This window comes from Copadichromis virginalis, linkage group LG11, assembly GCF_057382275.1.
Source record: "Copadichromis virginalis isolate Kocher_CV1m ecotype Utaka linkage group LG11, C_Virginalis_male_GT1.1, whole genome shotgun sequence".
Taxonomy (NCBI): Eukaryota; Metazoa; Chordata; class Actinopteri; order Cichliformes; family Cichlidae; genus Copadichromis; species Copadichromis virginalis.
The window spans coordinates 34,606,019-34,625,438 of NC_140628.1; the positions used below are offsets into that span (position 1 = coordinate 34,606,019).

The window sequence follows — 19,420 nt, forward strand, 5'->3', positions numbered from 1 at the left end:
TGTAAGACTCCTTTAATGTCTTAAAGATTCTAGAGGGTGTGCAGCTTGTCAGATTCAACTTAGTTTTGAAACATCAGATTAGTCATGTGAATTATTCTTCCCAACCTCCAGATCTTGTGTGGGAGTGACAAACAGTCCACAGCAGATGGTGCTGTCATCACTCATAGTTGGTTTCTTTTCAATCAAACATCTTGTTCTCAAGAGACACCTGCTCAGCCTTTTAACATTAAGGCATTTATCAAAAGCTTGAGGTTGAGTAAAGGAAAACAAGCCTGATCAAAGAAAGCAACCACCTTATCGGAGTGCTTGTTTGATTTAAAAGACAAAAAAACCCCACATCAGTACAACATTTTCGGCATGGAAATTCAATTTTTTTTTTCATCTGGCTGCTGCTTAAGCTTCATAAGTCACCTTAAAGCCAGAGTCATGAAAGTATCTGGTGATCCAAATGAAAAGTGTGCATTTAAATTAATGTTGAATGAAAGCTGAAGGAGCAAAAGCTAGAAAAAAGGAAAAAATTAGAAAAAGGAAAAAGCGTAAGTGTATGGGAGTCTGACAAGAGCCATATAGTGATGGTTAGATGAGAGGGTCAGAGCTACCCCACAATGGTAGCTCTTGTGAGGTGTTCCTGGTCTGCAGTGGTCAGTATCTATCAAAGGGACCAAGGTAGAAAAAGTGGTAAACCAGCAATGGGTCTTGAGCAGCCAAGGCTCACTGAAGCACGTGTTGAGCAAAGGCTGGCCCATGTGGTGTGATCTTACAGACCAGCTACTGTAGCTCTAATTGCTGAAAAATTTGGGGGGCCTCCATGGTTCTTGTTTCTCTAGCAGATCTCACAGATGCTCGATTAGATTAAGAGCTGAGAGAGCAGGGAAGGGCGACAGGTAAGTGAAGAGAGCGATGTTGGAGTATCGTGAGAGACTGTGAGATCTCTGCATCATTGAACATGGCGCACCACTGAAAACATTTTAGCTACTAATGTTTTTTTCTGCAAGATTATTCATTGAAGGCTCTTAAGGCAACAACAGGAATTACAGTGGCTTGCAAAAGTATTCGGCCCCCTTGAACTTTTCCACATTTTGTCACATTACAGACACAAACATGAATCAATTTTATTGGAATTCCACATGAAAGACCAATACAAAGTGGTGTACACGTGAGAAGTGGAACGAAAATCATACATGATTCCAAACAAACCATGACACTTGGACACTATTTTGAGTGTGTTGTTTTTGCGAAACCATGTAACAATGTAACTGTATTCGAAACAAAGCCAGCTTCATGGTAAATGGTAAATGGCCTGTATTTGTATAGCGCTTTTCTAGTCCCTAAGGACCCCAAAGCGCTTTACACAACCTGTCATCCACCCATTCACACACACATTCACACACTGGTGATGGCAAGCTACAATGTAGCCACAGCCACCCTGGGGCGCACTGACAGAGGCGAGGCTGCCGGACACTGGCGCCACCGGGCCCTCTGACCACCACCAGTAGGCAACGGGTGAAGTGTCTTGCCCAAGGACACAACGACTTCATCACACAACAGCAACGTAGTGGACATGTTGCCATCCAAAAAAAAAACCCCTTTCCATCTTTGACGCACGCCTGGCCATCCTCAAAATCCTCCATAAAGATTTTCAGGCATTACGCCTGCAGCAGGTGGAAACATTCAGGTCTGTGAAATTCCTCACTGAGGGTACGGCCCAGATCTCAGAAGAAATGGTTTTTTTTTTTAATCTAAGAAACTGTCATCGAGCACCACATGAAGGACAACTTGGTGTTTTCATGAGTACCAGAGAAGGCAGAAGAGGACCCCAAAACAACAGCGAGTCATTTCATCCAGACTCACCTCAAACTTCGGAATATGTAGTTAAAAACATCAGCTTCCATCGTGTCCATTGTTTGGGAGGTTGACGAGCTGATGCACGCAGAAACAGACCAATTGTGGCTAAATTTGAACACTTTAAACAAAAAGAGCTGGTGAAGAACTGTGGCTGGGAGCCTGTAGGAACGGACTTCAGTTTCAATGACTGGTTTCCCAAAGAGATCCTAGTGCAACGCAAGGTCCTGTTCCCAATCCAAGATAAGTTTATTCCAGGAGGCTCCTGACTTGTCATCACTAACATCGTGCCATGGCTGTGCCGAGTCAGGCGAAAAAACAATGAAGATTTTGATGTTGTTATTTTTCTTAAGTCACTCAAAATGGTTCTTGGGTGGCTGCACCACCTTATTCCCCTTGTCACCTTTCACATCTCTTCTTGTCTTCTTCTGTACTCAGCATAATTTATGCTATGTCTCCAGTGCTACAATTTACCACATAAACATATGGAAGTCATACAGCCATACCAAAAACACACACATCAATATACACAACAGACATACACAACCATGAACACACCAACATACAGCTATACAAGACAGACAGACACACACCTCTTTAGTAAACATTCAATAGTCTAAACATGACCATAGTGAGGTTTGTCACTACTAATCTACAGTATCTCACAAAAGTGACTACACCCCTCCCATCTTTTCATGGGACAACATTAAAGATTTGGCACTTTGATACAATGTAAAGTAGTCAGTGTACGGCTTGTATAACAGCGTAAATTTACTGTCACCTCAAAATAACTCAACATACAGCCATCAATGTCTAAACCACTGGCAACCAAAGTGAGTGAAAATGTCCAAACTGTGCCCAAAGTGTCAATATTTTGTGCGGCAACCATTATTTTTCAACACTGCCTCAACTCTGTTGGGCATGGAGTTCACTAGAGCTTCACAGGTTGCCACTAGAATCCTCTTCCACTCCTCCATGATGACATCATGGAGCCTGTGGATGTTAGAGACCTTGCGCTCCTCCACCTACCATTTGAGGGTGCCTCACAGATGGTCAATAGGGTTTAAGTCTGGAGACATGCTTGGCCAGTCAAGTACCTTTACCCTCAGTTCATTAAAGCATGTTTGGGGTTGTTATCATGTTGGAATACTGTCCTGTGGCCCAGTTTCTGAAGAGACGGGATCATGCTCTCCTTCAGTGTGTCTTAGCCATATTACTGTATGTCTTGATGCATGCTCAATCATCCAGGTAAGTAAATCCCAAAAAAGTTGATTCTGTTCATGTGCATGTAGGATTTTCAATGGGAGAAACGTTTAACCACTCATCCAAGTGACTTCTTCAGTCCCAGCGGACTGCAGGTTTCTCCAACCTTATAAACAGTACATTTGCACAATTTAAACCAGCCCACTGAAGCCGAGGAGTGTTGCCCCATAGCAACAGAGAACGACCTCTCTGAGAGGTAGGATTTAAACCAAGTTAAAACCGTACCTTTGAGACCAACAACATGTTCCAATCTTGATAGAAGAATGTTGTGGTTAACCGTGTCAAAAACAGCAGTCAAGTCAAGTAAAACTAAAACCAAAGCCAAAGTCATAGCCAAAGTAACCATAGTAATAGCCAAAGTCAACAGTTAAGAGAAGATCATTAAAAACTCTAAGTAAGGCTGTCTCTGCGCTGTGGCGAGGTTTAAAACTAGACTGAAACTTTTCATTAATACCATTTGCATCTAAAAAGGCTTGAAGTTGTTTTAGAACTACCTTTTCCAAAATATTTTGGAATTAAAAGGGAGTTTGGAGATGGGCCTGTAGTTAGTGAGACCATTAGGGTCAAGATTTTTTTTTCATAATAGGTTGCACAACAGCATGCTTAAAGACAGACGGTACACAACCTGATGACAATGATGCATTCAGCAGAAATAAGATACAAGGACAAATAATATGTAAAGCTTCCTTAACGAAACGACAAGGAAGAATATCGTGTAGGGAACCAGAGATTTTGAGATGATCAATTATATCTTTTAAAGCAGAATAAGACACTGGATGGCTGCAAACTTTCTGCTTTTTAATTCAGATAAAACTGAGGTTATTGTACTCGGTCCTGAAAATCTTAGAAATATGGTATCTAAGCAGATTCTTACTCTGGATGGCATTACCTTGGTGTCAGGGACCAAGCAGTAAAGCATAAAGGACACAGGTGGTTTTAATTTAAAAAAAAAACAAGGGGGGTTTTATTGACCCAAAAATATGAAAATAGATTTAACAAAGCCAAAACCTAAACAGGCAGACCAATAAAAGAGGTCAACTCAATAGACTAAACTCAAGATAATAATTAACAAAACCTCAAACAAAACCTATGAAAAACTGACCTGCTGAAATGACACACAGGGGAACTTAAATACTGGTTTAGCTAAACCAAATGACACACATGGGGGAAAACAAGATGGCTGCCGTATAACCAACTAATACAAAACAATTAAACAAACATGAAACACCCCCCAGGCAATGAAGCATGTGGTGCAATCCAATTAAGCTGTCAGTGGTACTTCAGGTCTCCCAGCCCTTTGCCACACCTTTTGCCAGACAAGAGGAGAAGCCAACCCCCAGGTAACTTAAACAAAGATGTATTAACATAACATAAAACAGAACTTTGACATTGCAAGGTTAATATGTGTGCACGCCATATAAACATTGGAAGGTGTGATGGAAAAATAAATACATTTAATAAAGAAACAATATTGAACAATAAGTAGAATATTTCAAAGTAGTGACTGTAAATTAAACTAAAGTGAATCAACGGGTGGTGAGGTGTGGAGCTTACCATGTGTGGCATGCCATCTCATACCTCCCCTCTTCAGAGCTCTCGCTGGAACAGCGAGAGAGCTAGTCAGCAGTAAGGTTCTCCTTGCCTGGTACGTGGTGGACAGTGAATCGGAATGGCTGTAAGGCCAGGTACCAGCGGGTAATTCGCCCATTTGTGTCCTTCATCTGCTCAAGCCACTGGAGTGCTTTGTGATCAGTTTCCAAGGTGAAGTCTCTTCCCAGTAGATAGTAGCGGAAGGAGTCCAGGGCCCACTTGATTGCTAAGGTCTCCTTCTCTACTGTGGAATACCGAACTTCCCGTGGAAACAGTTTCCGGCTGATGTAAGCCACTGGATGGCGGCCTTCCATGGTTTCCTGAAAGAGGACAGCTCCCAGGCCCCGATCTGAAGCATCAGTCTGTAATATGAACGGTTCATCAAAGTTGGGACTGTACAAAACCGGTTGCTTACTTAGTGACTGTTGTATGTCATGAAATGCTGCCACTGCCTCCTCTGTCCACTGGATGTGATTGGGGGAACGTGATCCCGTCAGGTCTGTGAGCAGAGCTGCCCTGTTGGAGAACTGAGGGATGAAACGACGGTAGAAACCTGCCATGCCCAAAAAGGATCTCAGCTGCTTCCTTGTTTGGGGCAGGGGGGCTGATTCCATGGCCTCGATTTTGCTGACCTGTGGCCTGATAACCCCCTTGCCGATGACATGCCCCAGGTATTCTGTCTCAGCAGCGGCGAAAACACACTTTGACGGATTCACCGTAACCCAGCTGAGTGCAGGTGGTCCAGAACAGTTCGCAGGTGTTCCACATGCTCCTCCCAGGTGTTGTGTGGATAACAATATCATCCAAGTAAGCAGCAGCAAAGTCAGCGCAGTCATGTAATACCTGATCCATTAGCCGTTGGAAAGTTGCTGGAGCTCCATGTAGTCCAAATGGCAAGACTGTAAATTGGAAAAGCCCCCATGGTGTTCTGAATGCTGTGAACTCTCTGGACCGTTGAGTGAGTGGGACCTGCCAGTAACCCTTACACAGATCTATTGTGGTCAGGTACCTTGCTTTTCCCATACGTTCAAGTAGATCATCAATTCTTGGTGTCGGGTAGGAGTCAAACATGGATATGGAGTTCAGGTACCTGAAATCAATGCAGAACCTCATACTCTCATCCTTTTTGGGTACCAAGACCACAGGGTTGCACCATTCACTCTTAGATCTTTTGATGATCCCTAGGGATAACATCAAATCAATTTCCTTCTTCAATGAAGGCAACAGACGTTCCGGGATCCTGTAACTTAATCGTCTCACAGAGGCACCTTCTCGTACCACAATATCATGTTCGACAATGTCAGTTCTCCCCGGATTCTCTTGAAAGACTGCTGATTTACACATTTCTCTCACATGCTGCTGCTTGTCCTCTGGGAGATGGCTGAGATCATAATCCAGAGAGCCAGCAGGTGGTAGATATTGCTCATCTGCTTCATCTTCTTCAGGCACTCGCCGTAGGAGCATTGCATCTGCCTTGTGTTCAATACGCTCCACCCACTCCTTCAGAAGGTTTATATGCAAGACCTTGCTGGAGCGCAACTGCCCTGGGGTGGACACCTCATATGTGGTGGGTCCCAGCTTCCTCATGACTTCAAATGGCCCCTGCCACTTTGCCAACAATTTGTTGTTGTCACTGGGGAGGAGCACGAGCACCTTTTGTCCTGGCTCAAACGCACGCTGACTAGCAGATTTATCATACCAAGACTTCTGCTGCTGCTGGGCCTCCACCATATGTGATTGAGCAAGTTCACTCATTTTCTCCAACCGTTCTCTCATCTGAATGACATAAGACAAAATGTTCTTGGGTCCCTCCTCCGCCTTGTCTCCCTCCCAGATCTCCTTTAACAGAGTTGGAGGGCCACGAACCTCATAACCATACAACAGCTCAAAAGGGGAAAAACCTGTGGAGGCTTGGGGGACTTCTCTATAAGCAAAGAGTAGATATGGCAGCCATTGATCCCAATCGTTACCACTGTCGTTGACAAACTTCCTGAGCATCTGTTTCAATGTCTGGTTAAACCGTTCTGTCAGCCCATCAGTTTGAGGGTGGTATGGTGAAGTTCTCAGACTCCGGATACCCAACAACTGATAAACTTGCTTTAACAAAGTAGACATGAAGTTAGTGCCTTGATCAGTTAGTATTTCTCGTGGAAACCCAACTCTTGCAAAGAACTGCACTAAACAAAATGCAATGGGCTTGGCCTTTATAGATTTTAAAGGGAACACCTCAGGATATTTTGTGGCATAATCTGTTACAACAAGCATGTAACGATTTCCTGCTTTGCTCCTCCCAACAGGCCCTACAATATCCATTCCAAGATGCTCAAAAGGAGTGCCGATGACAGGGAGAGGTTGGAGTGGAGCTCTATGGGGGATTTTAGCAGATGTTATCTGACACTGTGGGCAACTTTTACAAAACTGAGCCACATCTTTGCTAAGACCGGGCCAGTAGAAATGATGTTTGATGCGAGCTGTGGTCTTGTGTTTACCAAGGTGGCCAGCCCACGGAATAGAATGCCCTAAGGTGAGAATGGCGTTTCTAACCTTCTGGGGAACCACCAGCTGCAGCACCGACCCCTGCTGACAATAGAGAATGTCATTTTGCAAGATGTACTCACTGTTAAGAACCTGCTCCACTCCAGGTTCCTTTTCTTTGGCCTTCCGGAAAAGAGATATTAAAGATTGATCAGATTTTTGGAGTTCAGCGATTTCAGTTGGAATATTAAACCCTAGGGGTGCCTGTGTTGGCTCAGCGTCTGTTAGTGTATCCACAGGTGAAAATTTGAATTTCTCCTGCCTTCTTTGTCTGCGGGTCTTCCATGGCTTCACTACAGTTATCTCAAACTCCTCATTAAAAAAAGGAAGGGCACTCAGGGTCTCAGAGTGGGTACTGACTTGCTTAGCCTGAGCTCTGGTAACGGCTACATTGCACTCCTCAGTCTGCTCAGACTCCAACAAATCAAAAAGCACAGGAAGGTCACGCCCTAACACAGCAGAGTAAGGCAAACTGTTCACAACACCCACATTCAGCAGACACATCTGGTCCTGAACTTTAATGTAGATGTCAGCTGTCGGATATCTTTTCTCATCTCCATGGACACAACAGATTGAAATTGTATCACTGGTGCGAACAATATTAGGTGGGGCAAAATCTGAGTGAATAAGAGACCGAGAACTGCCAGAGTTAAGAAGGGCATTGAGTAGAACCCCATTCACTTCAATCTGACTCATTTTGATGGATTTGTCACTCTCCTACTCATGATCAGCATTAGAACGGGGGGCAAAGCACATTTGCACCATTTTAACAGAATTTCTTGGGCACATAGGTTTTGTATGGCCCTCAAATCCACAAAGATAACAAATGAGCTTCTTACCGGAGGCCTTTGGTGGTCTAGTGGTAGACTGAGGGGTCTTACTGGTGCTTGTATTTGCTGAATCCAGATGGTTTTGTTGAGGTATCTTCCGGGTGTCCCTCGATGCCTTCCATGCATTATGGCTCCATGCTTGGCCCCTCTTTCTGGCAGCAACAAAAACATCAGCTAACCGAGCCGCTTCCATTGCTGAACCAGGGTTGTGTAAAGAAACAATATGGAACAATAAGTAGAATATTTTAAAGTAGTGACTGTAAATTAAACTAAAGTGAATCAATGGGTGGTAACGCTGTGAGGAACCTTGGAGTCATTTTTTACCAAGACATGTCCTTCAACGCACATATTAAACAAATATGTAAGACTGCTTTCTTCCATTTGCGCAACATCTCTAAAATTAGAAATATCCTGTCTCAGAGTGATGCTGAAAAACTAGTTTATGCATTTATTACTTCCAGGCTGGACTACTGTAATTCATTATTATTAGGAAGTCCTAAAAACTCCCTAAAAAGTCTTCAGTTAATCCAAAATGCTGCAGCAAGAGTACTGACAGGGACTTATACAGCCACATATCACCTAGCACGCAAGTGATCAGCATGGCTGAGGGAATGACATCAATGGAACATCAACAACAAGACTGCAAAAGGAAGCAATTAGGGACATCCGATCTACGAACTGAGCCACTGGAGCATCCGTATCTCACCTTCTATACAGACAGATATTCATACAGGGGAGGAAATTTGCTATGGAGAGATGTGGAACATCGGTACAAGGAAACATCACACAACCTGCCTTAGCTCAGATGGCAGAAATCGTGGCTCTCACCAAAGCTCTACAACTTTCAGAAGGAAAAAGAGTAAAACATCTATACAGACTCAGCAATTCATGTCAATGGACCACAATGGAGACAGTTTTTACAGCCAATATTCCAGTAAAACAGAAAGAACAATTGGAAGAACTGATACAAGCTGCCCAAGGGAAGTGGCAGTGAGGAAATACAAGGACATCAAATGAACCAAACATGGCGGGAAAAGGAAAAGTACCACCTTCTCTCTTCCACACTCTGTTCACCAGCATCTTGTTGTTTTTCTCCCTCTGCATCAGGTTTTCCTTCAGGTGTGACATCCATTATCACTGCATTCAGGGTTGCTGGATGACTGGTGTCCCCAGGTGTGCTGTCAGATTTAGGCAATCTAAAACAGTCAGGTAGTTCAGGGTAGAGTTTAAGCACAGTAGAAACTCCAGGAGTTGTAGTTGGCAGCCCAGTTCTTTGTGATGATGACTGTGATTTTTGGTCTTCCCCTTGTAACTTGCAGTCTGGATCTTGGATTCTTACTCGTCTTCCTTTTCCTCTTAGCATCCAGTAGCACATATCTATTGTCATCATGTGCTCTCGCTTTTTGTCAGTTTCCTTCCTCTTGGAGTCTCCTGATTTCCTTCCTTCTTCCTTCCTTTCTCAGTGTGCTTGCTCATATTCTTCATTAGCTTGTTTCTCTATTTGGAATATGGTTTCACTCCTGGGTATGTAATTTCTTGTTCCATTTGGGCGATCGTGGCTCAAGAGTTGGGAGTTCGCCTTGTAATCGGAGGGTTGCCGGCTTGGACAGTCTCGGTCGTTGTGTCCTTGGGCAAGACACTTCACCCGTTGCCTACTGGTGGTGGTCAGAGGGCCCGGTGGCGCCAGTGTCCGGCAGCCTCGCCTCTGTCAGTGCGCCCCAGGGTGGCTGTGGCTACAATGTAGCTGCCATCACCAGTGTGTGAATGTGTGTGTGAATGGGTGGATGACTGGATATGTAAAGCGCTTTGGGGTCCTTAGGGACTAGTAAAGCGCTATATAAATACAGGCCATTTACCATTTGTTATCCAGTGTAGATCTTGCTTTCTTATCCTTTATACCATCCAGCATCCGGTTGTTGACATATTTCTCTAATTGATCCAAATTCTCCATTCTGGGTGAAATTGCAATGCTCGCCATTACATTTTTATTTAAATTCTCTTTTTATTGTTTTTGTTCAAGTTCCTCCCTTTTTCTTTTTTTCTATCTGGTTTTTGTTTTCTTCTAGGAACAAGGGCTCCCTTACTCCCAGGTCTAATTATTATTACGTCTGTCTTTTATTCTTTGAAACCGAAACCGAAATTCAACTTCACCAATGACTAAGAATTAGACACTCAATGTCTATTTTGAAACGATGACAAAGCAATGGTTTTCTCTTTTCCCAAAACTGCAAATATCAATTTTAACAATAAAATAATACTGAAAATAAAAACTGCAAACTTAATGATTTTAATTCAAAGCAAGCAAAATCACAGCTATTCAACCCAGCTGGTAATTAATTCAAAAAAGAAAAACACTGTGTTGGAGCTATTTGTTCTTTATTTTTTATTATTTTGAAATTAGTTAAAGTTTGTTAGTTTATTTATATTTTGGGGTTTATTTGTTGGTTAATATTTTGTTTTAAATGATTTGTTTTGTTTGTTGTTATTTTGTTAAATTAGTCAGTAAGAGCTGTAGGGCCATTTTGTTTCTATAAATAAAGAGACTGGTATAGGACCAGCATGCATTGGGGTGGGCCTATGGATTCTCAGTGTGCTGTGCATCTTTATAAAGTTTGAAATAATCCAAGAAGACAATAAAAATGTCGGATATTAAGAGTAAACGAGAGGATGACACTGAGATGCAAGCAGAGAAAAGAAGCGTTAAATTTACGCCAAAAGGTTTGGATTTGTATATAAAGACATGCCAAGAAAAGTGCAGTTCAATGTGTAAGCAAGCATCTAAGTACATGGGGAAAATTTCCGCTTTAATGACCTCACATGAAAACGTTAAGGAAGTGTCTTCTGAATTTTGGAAGTTTATTAAATGCTATCAAGATGCAAACGCTTTGCAAGAATCCTTTTTAAGTTTGCCACTGCCAGAAGATGAAGTGAAAAGGCAAGTTGCACATTTTCAGTCGAAGGTGACAGCATTCTCTGTTTTTATGGACAAAGTAAAGGTTTGGTTGCAGGAGGCGGGCGAGCCGTATACTGAACAAAACAATACTGTTCGCAATGATAAAGCTGTTGAAAGTTTGGATGAAATAAAACCTGAAGACAGTGTCTCTAATATCTCAAGTGTAAAACCACCTTCAAAAACCTTGTCACAGCAAAGTCGAATTTCATCAACATCTTCCGCATGCATTAAAGCTGCGGCTGACAAGGCAGCGCTCATGGAGCGACTCGCTGCATTAAAGAAAAAACATTCTATCGAAGCGCAAGGATGTTCGAATCTAATGCAGCAAGTTGTTTATATGAAGGAGTTGGATTTGCCCTCAAATATGAGAATGGTTGTTATGAAACTTCCATACAAATTGAGGGAAAAATGGAGAGTTGTTGCCTATGAACTGCAGGAACAAAATGGTTACAGAGCAGTGTTCACTGATCTGGTTGCCTTTATAATAAAACAGGTAAAAGTAGCATCAGATCCAGTGTTTGGCAACATCCAAGACTCACAATCTGGAAGCAGCTTTAAAGCTTCAAGTTCTACCAAGCAAAGGAGAAAAGGAAGTAGTTTTGCCACTAATGTCAGTACAGTGCCAGGAATCAAAGCTCAATCAACTGGAAGCAGAACAACTTCCGTTGTTCTGCGTAGTTGTTTGTTTTGTTCACACAGCAACCATTTACTAGAGAATTGTAAGCAGTTTAAAGCTAAAACGCATCAGGATAAGTTGACTTTTATCAAGGAAAGGGGAATTTGTTTTGGTTGTTTAAAAGTTGGTCACACAAGCAAAGACTGTAGGAGTCGTTTGGATTGCGACGTGTGTCACCAAAGGCACCCAGGGGTTCTTCATATAGAGCGAAAGGATCCAGGTGCGTCTTCGGAACAAACTCAACAGAGGACAAACTCTAATGTCAACTTTTCAACTGCAACCACTCAGACATGTGGGTATATTGGGGCTGGTCATGAAGTTGATGCAATTTTTTTCTATAGTTCCAGTTCAAGTTAAGAGCCAAAAGAGTAATAAAATTGTGCAAACTTATGCGTTTTTGGATCCTGGAAGTTCAGGTACATTCTGTACAGAAACTTTGGCAAAAAGGCTGAATGTAAAAGGTAAAAAGACCAATATCTTTTTGAGAACAATGAGTCAAGATAGGATTGTTAGTACACAAGTTCTGTCTGGTTTGGAAGTGTCTGGTTTGGAAGCAAATGATTTCATGCCATTGCCAGATGTTTTGACTCAAAAGACTATGCCAGTTTCTACAGTTAATATTCCCCAGCAAAGCGACATCGATCAGTGGCCTCATCTTAAACCTGTTAAACTGTACAACGTTAATGCAGATGTGGAGCTACTGATAGGCACTGATGCTTCCAATGTTTTGGAGCCATGGAAGGTGATAAACAGTGTGGGAGGTGGACCTTATGCTGTAAAAACAAAAGTTGGCTGGGTCATAAATGGTCCCCTGCGCACTGGAAGTAACAGTGGAAATAAAACCAACTGCACTGCTGTAACAGCCAATAGGATTTCTGTTGAGCGTCTTGAAGACATGTTGATTAAACAGTACAATCATGATTTTAATGAAAGATCATCAGCGGAGCAGACTGAAATGTCTAGAGAAGATCTGTGTTTCATGGATATTGTTAGTAGTTCAATAAAGCTTATTGGAAATCATTATCACATTGATTTGCCTTTCAGGAGAGAAGGTTCCAGTTTGCCAAATAACCTCTGTGTCGCGGAGCAGCGTCTCCAGAGTCTCAGACGGAGATTTGAAAAGGATACTCATTATAAGGATGAATACACTAAATGTGTAAACAACATGCTTGAACGAGGATATGCCGAGTTTGTGCCTGTAGATGAGTTGCACAAAGATGATGGAAAGGTGTGGTACATCCCTCATCATGGAGTGTATCATCCCACAAAGGGCAAATTAAGAGTTGTATTTGACTGTGGAACAACTTATAAAGGAGCATCATTGAACAGTCAGCTTCTACAGGGACCTGATCTCACAAACTCGCTGGTTGGGGTTCTGATCAGATTTAGACAAGAGCCTGTTGCATTAATGGCGGACATTGATTCCATGTTTCACCAAGTTCACGTCTCAGAAAAACATGTCAACTTTCTCCGTTTCCTGTGGTGGCAACATGGCAACACTTCAAGGTCTGCACAGGAATGCAGGATGAAAGTGCATTTGTTTGGAGCTGTATCTTCGCCAAGTTGTGCAAATTATGCTCTACAGAGAACTGCAGATGATAACGCACAACAGTTTCCAGCTGAAGTGGTTGATACAGTCAAAAGAAACTTTTATGTGGATGATTGTTTGAAATCTGTTGCTTCAGAAGAGGAGGCAGTGCACATGGTGAAGAGGCTGACAGATATCTGCGCTAAAGGAGGATTTAAGCTTTCAAAATGGATCAGCAACAGTCGCACAGTGCTCATGTCAATCCCAGAGGAAAGAAGAGCAAAGGAAATTAAGGATCTGGATTTGCACACAGATCAACTTCCAGTTGAGAGAGCACTGGGTTTACAGTGGTGCATAGCAACAGACAAGTTCCAGTTCAGAACCTCCCTGCAGGACCGTCCAACAACCAGAAGGGGCATTTTGTCTGTGGTCAGCTCACTGTATGATCCTTTGGGAATCTTGTCTCCCTTCAGTATGCCAGCTAAACTGTTGCTAAAAGAGCTTTGCCGACAAAATTTGAAGTGGGATGAAGTTATTCCCCACTCTCTTTCCCAGAGGTGGCGTGATTGGCTGGAGGATCTCCAGCTGATTTCAAAGTTTAAAGTGGAACGTTGCATTAAACCAAATTGCTTTGGAAGACCAGATAGGGCACAACTTCATCATTTTTCTGATGCAAGTCAAGATGGGTATGGAACGGTGTCATATTTAAAGTTGGAAAAGAATAACGTCACGCATGTTGCTTTTATCCTGGGAAAGGCTAGAGTTGCTCCTCTCAAGCAAACTACAATTCCCAGGTTGGAATTGACGGCTGCAGTTCTTGCAGTTCGGGTGGACAGGCTTCTGCAAAAGGAGCTGCAAGTCAGGTTGGAAAAATCAGTTTTTTGGACTGATAGCACAACAGTACTGAAATACATCTCCAATGAAACCAGAAGATTCAATACTTTTGTTGCAAACAGAATTGCTGTTATTCGGGAAGCAACAGATGTGAATCAGTGGAGATACGTTTCTTCTAAGGAGAATCCTGCAGATGACGCATCCAGAGGTATGAGAGCTGGGGATCTCCTCAAATGTAGGAGATGGATAAAAGGGCCAGAATTTCTCTATGAGTCAGAAAAGGAATGGCCTAAACTGGATGTGGAGTACAGTGTAATTTCTGCAGATGACCCAGAGGTCAAAAGGGACCTGACAATGAATGCCATTGTGAGAGAATTACAAAATCCTACCAGCTATTTTATCCTCTACTTCTCGTCTTGGGCAAAACTTAAAATCTCTGTAGCCTGGCTTTTAAAGATGAAAGAGGTCTTGGTGTTGTTGGCACAGAAGAGGAAAGAGTTGCTTGCTGCAGGTTTGAATAAGAATGATCCGGAAGGTCAGAAAGAAGTGGAGATAAGAATGGAAAGATTTAAGACCACTTTGAAGAAAGGAAATCTCACTCCAGAAGACTTGGCAAAGGCAGAACAAGCTATTCTTCAATATGCACAACAACAGAAATTTACGACTGAAATGGCTTTAATCTGCAATGGCCTCAAAGGAGTCTCTAAGGGAAATTGTCTCTACAAACTTGATCCAGTGTTGGATGCAGGAATCCTCAGAGTGGGTGGCCGATTGAATAAAGCAGCCATGCCTATGGAATTAAAGCATCCTGTAATTTTGACAAAAGATATGCATGTGTCAACACTGATTTTACGCCATATCCAACAAAGGTTGGGACATGCAGGAAGAGCACACATGTTGTCAAAACTAAGACAAAATTACTGGATATTAAATGCAAATTCTGCTGCCAGGAAAATTATCTCTCGTTGTATCACGTGTAGACGCAACAGAGGAAAGTTTGTTGAACAAAAGATGGCGGATCTGCCTGAAGAGAGAGTCCTGCCAGACATAGCTCCATTCACAAAGGTTGGAGTGGACTATTTTGGACCTATAAGTGTTAAAAGAGGACGAAGTCTCCTTAAAAGGTATGGAGTTCTTTTTACCTGTTTCACCAGTCGTGCAGTACATCTGGAGATTGCATATACACTTGATACGGACTCTTGTATAAATGCTGGGAGGAGGTTCATCTGTAGACGAGGCCCAGTTTCGACCATCAGATCTGATAATGCTACAAATTTTGTTGGGGCGAATCGAGAGTTGAAAGAAAGTTTGACTGAGCTGGACCATGCCAAAATTCAAAAGGCTTTTGTTCAGGATGGCATGAAATGGAACTTCAACATTCCAGCAGCCTCTCACCAAGGTGGTGTGTGGGAGCGTCTCATTCGTTCAATAAAGAATATTTTAGCCTCAGTTCTTAAGGAGCAAGTTCTGGATGATGAAGGACTCCACACAGTCTTCTGTGAGGTTGAAGCTATAATGAACGACAGACCCATTACTAAAGTTTCAGATGACTCAAATGATCTTGAAGCACTGACACCCAATCACTTGTTGTTGCTGAAAAATAAACCAGTTTTTCCACCAGGACTGTTTCATCCAAGTGATTTGCATGTCAGGAAAAGGTGGAAACAGGTACAGTACATGGCAGAGTTGTTCTGGAAGAGATGGCTTTCTGAGTACCTACCTCTGATGCAAGAAAGACAAAAATGGATGAGGACTAAAAGATGTCTTATACCTGGAGATGTTGTTTTAATTGCAGACGCTACAGCTCCAAGAGGATCATGGATGATGGCGAAAGTCTTAAATGTAAACCAGGATGCAAAAGGCTTGGTGCGTTCTGTGAGACTACAAACAAGGACCAGTGTTTTGGAAAGGCCAGTGACAAAACTTATTTTGCTACTGGAAGCCTCATCGTGAAGAAAATCCTCAATGAAAATTAAGGATTTGTTTAAGGGAATAGCTCCTCCTTTTGGGACTTTAAAGTAATTGTGATAGTATGCACAATTAGGGGCCGGAGTGTTGGAGCTATTTGTTCTTTATTTTTTATTATTTTGAAATTAGTTAAAGTTTGTTAGTTTATTTATATTTTGGGGTTTATTTGTTGGTTAATATTTTGTTTTAAATGATTTGTTTTGTTTGTTGTTATTTTGTTAAATTAGTCAGTAAGAGCTGTAGGGCCATTTTGTTTCTATAAATAAAGAGACTGGTATAGGACCAGCATGCATTGGGGTGGGCCTATGGTTTTTTACCAGAGCAGGAGAAGCAGTAGGAAGGATCTTGTTATTGCTTGCCAAATGGATAAATAAACCAAAACCAAAACTCTCAACTAAAAGGTTTGGACAATGGACTTCTTTTGCCTGTGTACGAAATATTACCTCAGTGCAGCAGTGGCTTGTGGACTTTAAGTTGCGGGACGTTTGATCATTCAAAAGTAAAGGAATTGCCACTACACACTGTATTAAACTAATAAAAGATGAGATCAACCATGCCAAAATTCAGCTTAGGAATTAACTCAAAAAGAATCTCTAACAAGACTTGATAAGAAATTAATCAAACATAATAAGATTTGATTTATCAATAAACGTAACAGTAATTATTTCAGAATCGAACAAAACAAATATGAGAATGAATTGAGGAATTGATTCACTCAGTTAACTATACATTAAACAGATAAGAGTCAATCAAAGAAAATTATACAGCATAAACAGAATAGCAGTTAATTTAGAACTGTTAACATTTATCAGTCCGACAAAAATCAAATATAAGATCAAATGTAAAAGCAAAAACTAACCCCAAGACTATTAACTTGTCACCAACTGATAATGAAAAATTAATCTCAAGATTAACTGCAAGGATCAGAAACATATACCGGAAATTCTATAGCTTTCAGCTGATTACAGACAGATAACAATATCAAATTAAACTGATCAATATTCAAAAACAGACACAAACAAATGCCAAACTTTATAGCTGTTTCCTGATGTCAGAAATCAATTTAAGGGAGAATCAGAATAGAAACCCAATTAGCGGTTAACTCTATAGCTGTTAACTGATAACAACAAATTGCAAATCAGTAGAAGGATCAAAAATTCAAAAAATAAACATAAAACAAATACCAGTTAATTCTTTTAGCTACTGACTGACGATAACAAACAAAAAATAAGAGTCAATTTAATATTTATCTTCAGAAACACCAAATTGTTTATCAAACAAAACCAAGTCAGACATTTCACATTTAACCATATCAGATAAAAACAAAACCGTAGGTCAATTTAGTATTTAAGGTTTCAAAATCATTAAACTGTTTATCAAACCATTTAGCCTAATGAGACGAAAGTTAAACTTTCTGGAGATTTTTACTGTGCTATGCAAAAAACAATCACACAGCATTTCATAAAAAGAATATCACATCAAAAAAAGCAGTTGTGGTAGTCTAATGCTTTGGGGCTGCTTTTATGCTTTGGTAACTGGGTGACTTGTCATAGTTTAACATAAAAAATATATATATATTTTTTTCTAAAACATTAGAAAATCCTTCAGGAGAATGTCTGGTCATCAATTTCTGCCCTGAATCTTTAGCACACTTGAGTTATAAGGCTGAGCAATGATCCAAAGCACCCCAAATCTCTCTAAGTTTCACTATTCTCCTCGTTCTCTTGTTTCTTGGGTTGAATGTTCCATTGCAGTTTGAAATCAGTCAATCCTTGACTTGTTAGCTTGGCTCTTAGCTGTGATAGAATGGAAAGATAAGTAGGTTGCTCTTTCAGTTTTTGTTTGTTTGTTTGCTTTTTTTTTTTCCACAAGCAAAAACAAGGATTTTACCTGCTGGAGGATCTGGGCATTAGTTGCAGAGTCACTTAAGTCAACATCAGTCACAAACTTCAGCTTCACTGTCGTCCTCAACTTTGCAACTTAGAAGGAGACATGTTGTTATAAAATAACAGTAAGTTTTGACAAATTGAGAAACAGGAGTTAGGGTTAGTCAGGACAAGTTTTCTTTATGTGTGTGTGTGTTATTGAACATTTACCTTGATGGCAAATGAAAACATATTTTATTGTACATATGTCGTCATCCCACACGTGGAGGTTATTCTCCACCACACAATGCTGGTTACCCGGAGGGTTATTTGGGCTGGAACTTCGCCAGTTTTTAAAGGAGCTCTGACTCTTGTCAGACCAGGTCCATGGCACTCGGTACAGACCGATCCAAATGTCATCACTGTTTGGTTTTAATGAACTGACCTCAGCGTTCTCCTCACTGTTTTCGATCACTGCCAAGTTCATGCTTAGTTTTATGCAGTGTTCTCGAGCAGAGGTCCAAGTTTTTGTAGTAGAGATGTACATGTAGTTTTTCTTGTTTTGCTCTGTAACTGCAGCAGATAGAAAATGAACCAGTGAGGGGGAAACACATGAAGCAAGTGTTTAAGCATCCATGGCAGATGATAGATGTTCAATTTATTAGGGATATTAATCAGTTAGCATTGCAGTGAATGATTACAAGTTTTGGATAATCAATTTAATGTTTTCAAATAAGTTCAAACTTTTTGAGCTAAGGTTTTTCTTATATTTTATACAGCAAATCTTCAGTGATGCTTTCTGTCAAATCTGCCAGTGAAAAATGCAGGTGAAGTCAGTAGTCAGGTCAGTAGGTGAAATCCATGAATGAAAATATTTTCTTACCATTGTAGCAAGCAAAAGCTTTGTTTTCACCACAGTTTTTATCGTACCACTTTCCTCCAAGACCCATTATCACACAGGTTTCTTTTGCAAGATAATAATCTGGTTGAGTAGAGTCCCAGTTGTGGTAATCAATTTTGCTCGTTTCACCAGTTATTGCCCATCTCCAGGAGTTGGTGTCATTGCCTAACGTATTCTTCCAGGATTCAGGGTCATCCTGCAGTCCAATCCATGCCCAGTCGTAGGAAAAAGATGAATTTAGCCTGCTTATATCATCCATGCTTTCAATGGTGGCCAGGTCTGTGTACTTCTCTCTGCAGTATTGTTGAGCGTCGTTCCAGCTAATTTTTTTGTCAACGTAGTAGTACTTACGAGGAGGGAACTTTGAGCAGGAGCAGAGACTAAATCCTTAACAATGATAATAGATAGTATAAGTAGTATTAGATTCCTCACAGTACACACAAGAAAAGGGTAAAACAAACATTAAAGATTCGTTTTGCCCTTATAATTTTTTAATTTTTTTTTTGACAGGCTACACAGGGTACCAGTCTACTACTATAAAAACTGCTAAAGGAGGGCAGTAACGTTGCAGTAATGACCAAATGTTATATGATCAATATTGAATTCAGTGTTTGCCATTATATTTGGGATTTAAG

The 19,420-nt window shown here is 41.1% G+C and overlaps 1 protein-coding gene across 1 annotated transcript; it reads right to left on the reverse strand.

Moving 5' to 3' along the window:
- Positions 1–15,670: 15,670 nt before the first annotated feature.
- Positions 15,671–19,111, reverse strand: LOC146699201 (asialoglycoprotein receptor 1-like). Its single transcript, XM_085472169.1, has 4 exons — positions 18,768–19,111; positions 18,116–18,457; positions 17,910–17,998; positions 15,671–17,815 (listed from the first exon to the last, which is right to left on the reverse strand). Exons 1-4 carry the CDS (start codon positions 19,042–19,044, stop codon positions 17,717–17,719), a joined length of 807 nt encoding a protein of 268 aa, XP_085328295.1. The 5' UTR covers positions 19,045–19,111; the 3' UTR covers positions 15,671–17,716.
- Positions 19,112–19,420: the final 309 nt, after the last annotated feature.

Excerpts from the sequence above, each read along its gene's own strand:
- LOC146699201 (XM_085472169.1), bottom strand. The coding sequence starts at position 19,044 with ATGGATGATATAAGCAGGCTAAATTCATCTTTTTCCTACGACTGGGCA. Across the intron at positions 18,458-18,767 it reads AGCTTTTGCTTGCTACAATG|TTACAGAGCAAAACAAGAAA; the intron begins GTAAGAAAATAT and ends TATCTGCTGCAG. Across the intron at positions 17,999-18,115 it reads TGTTTTCATTTGCCATCAAG|TTGCAAAGTTGAGGACGACA; the intron begins GTAAATGTTCAA and ends TCTCCTTCTAAG.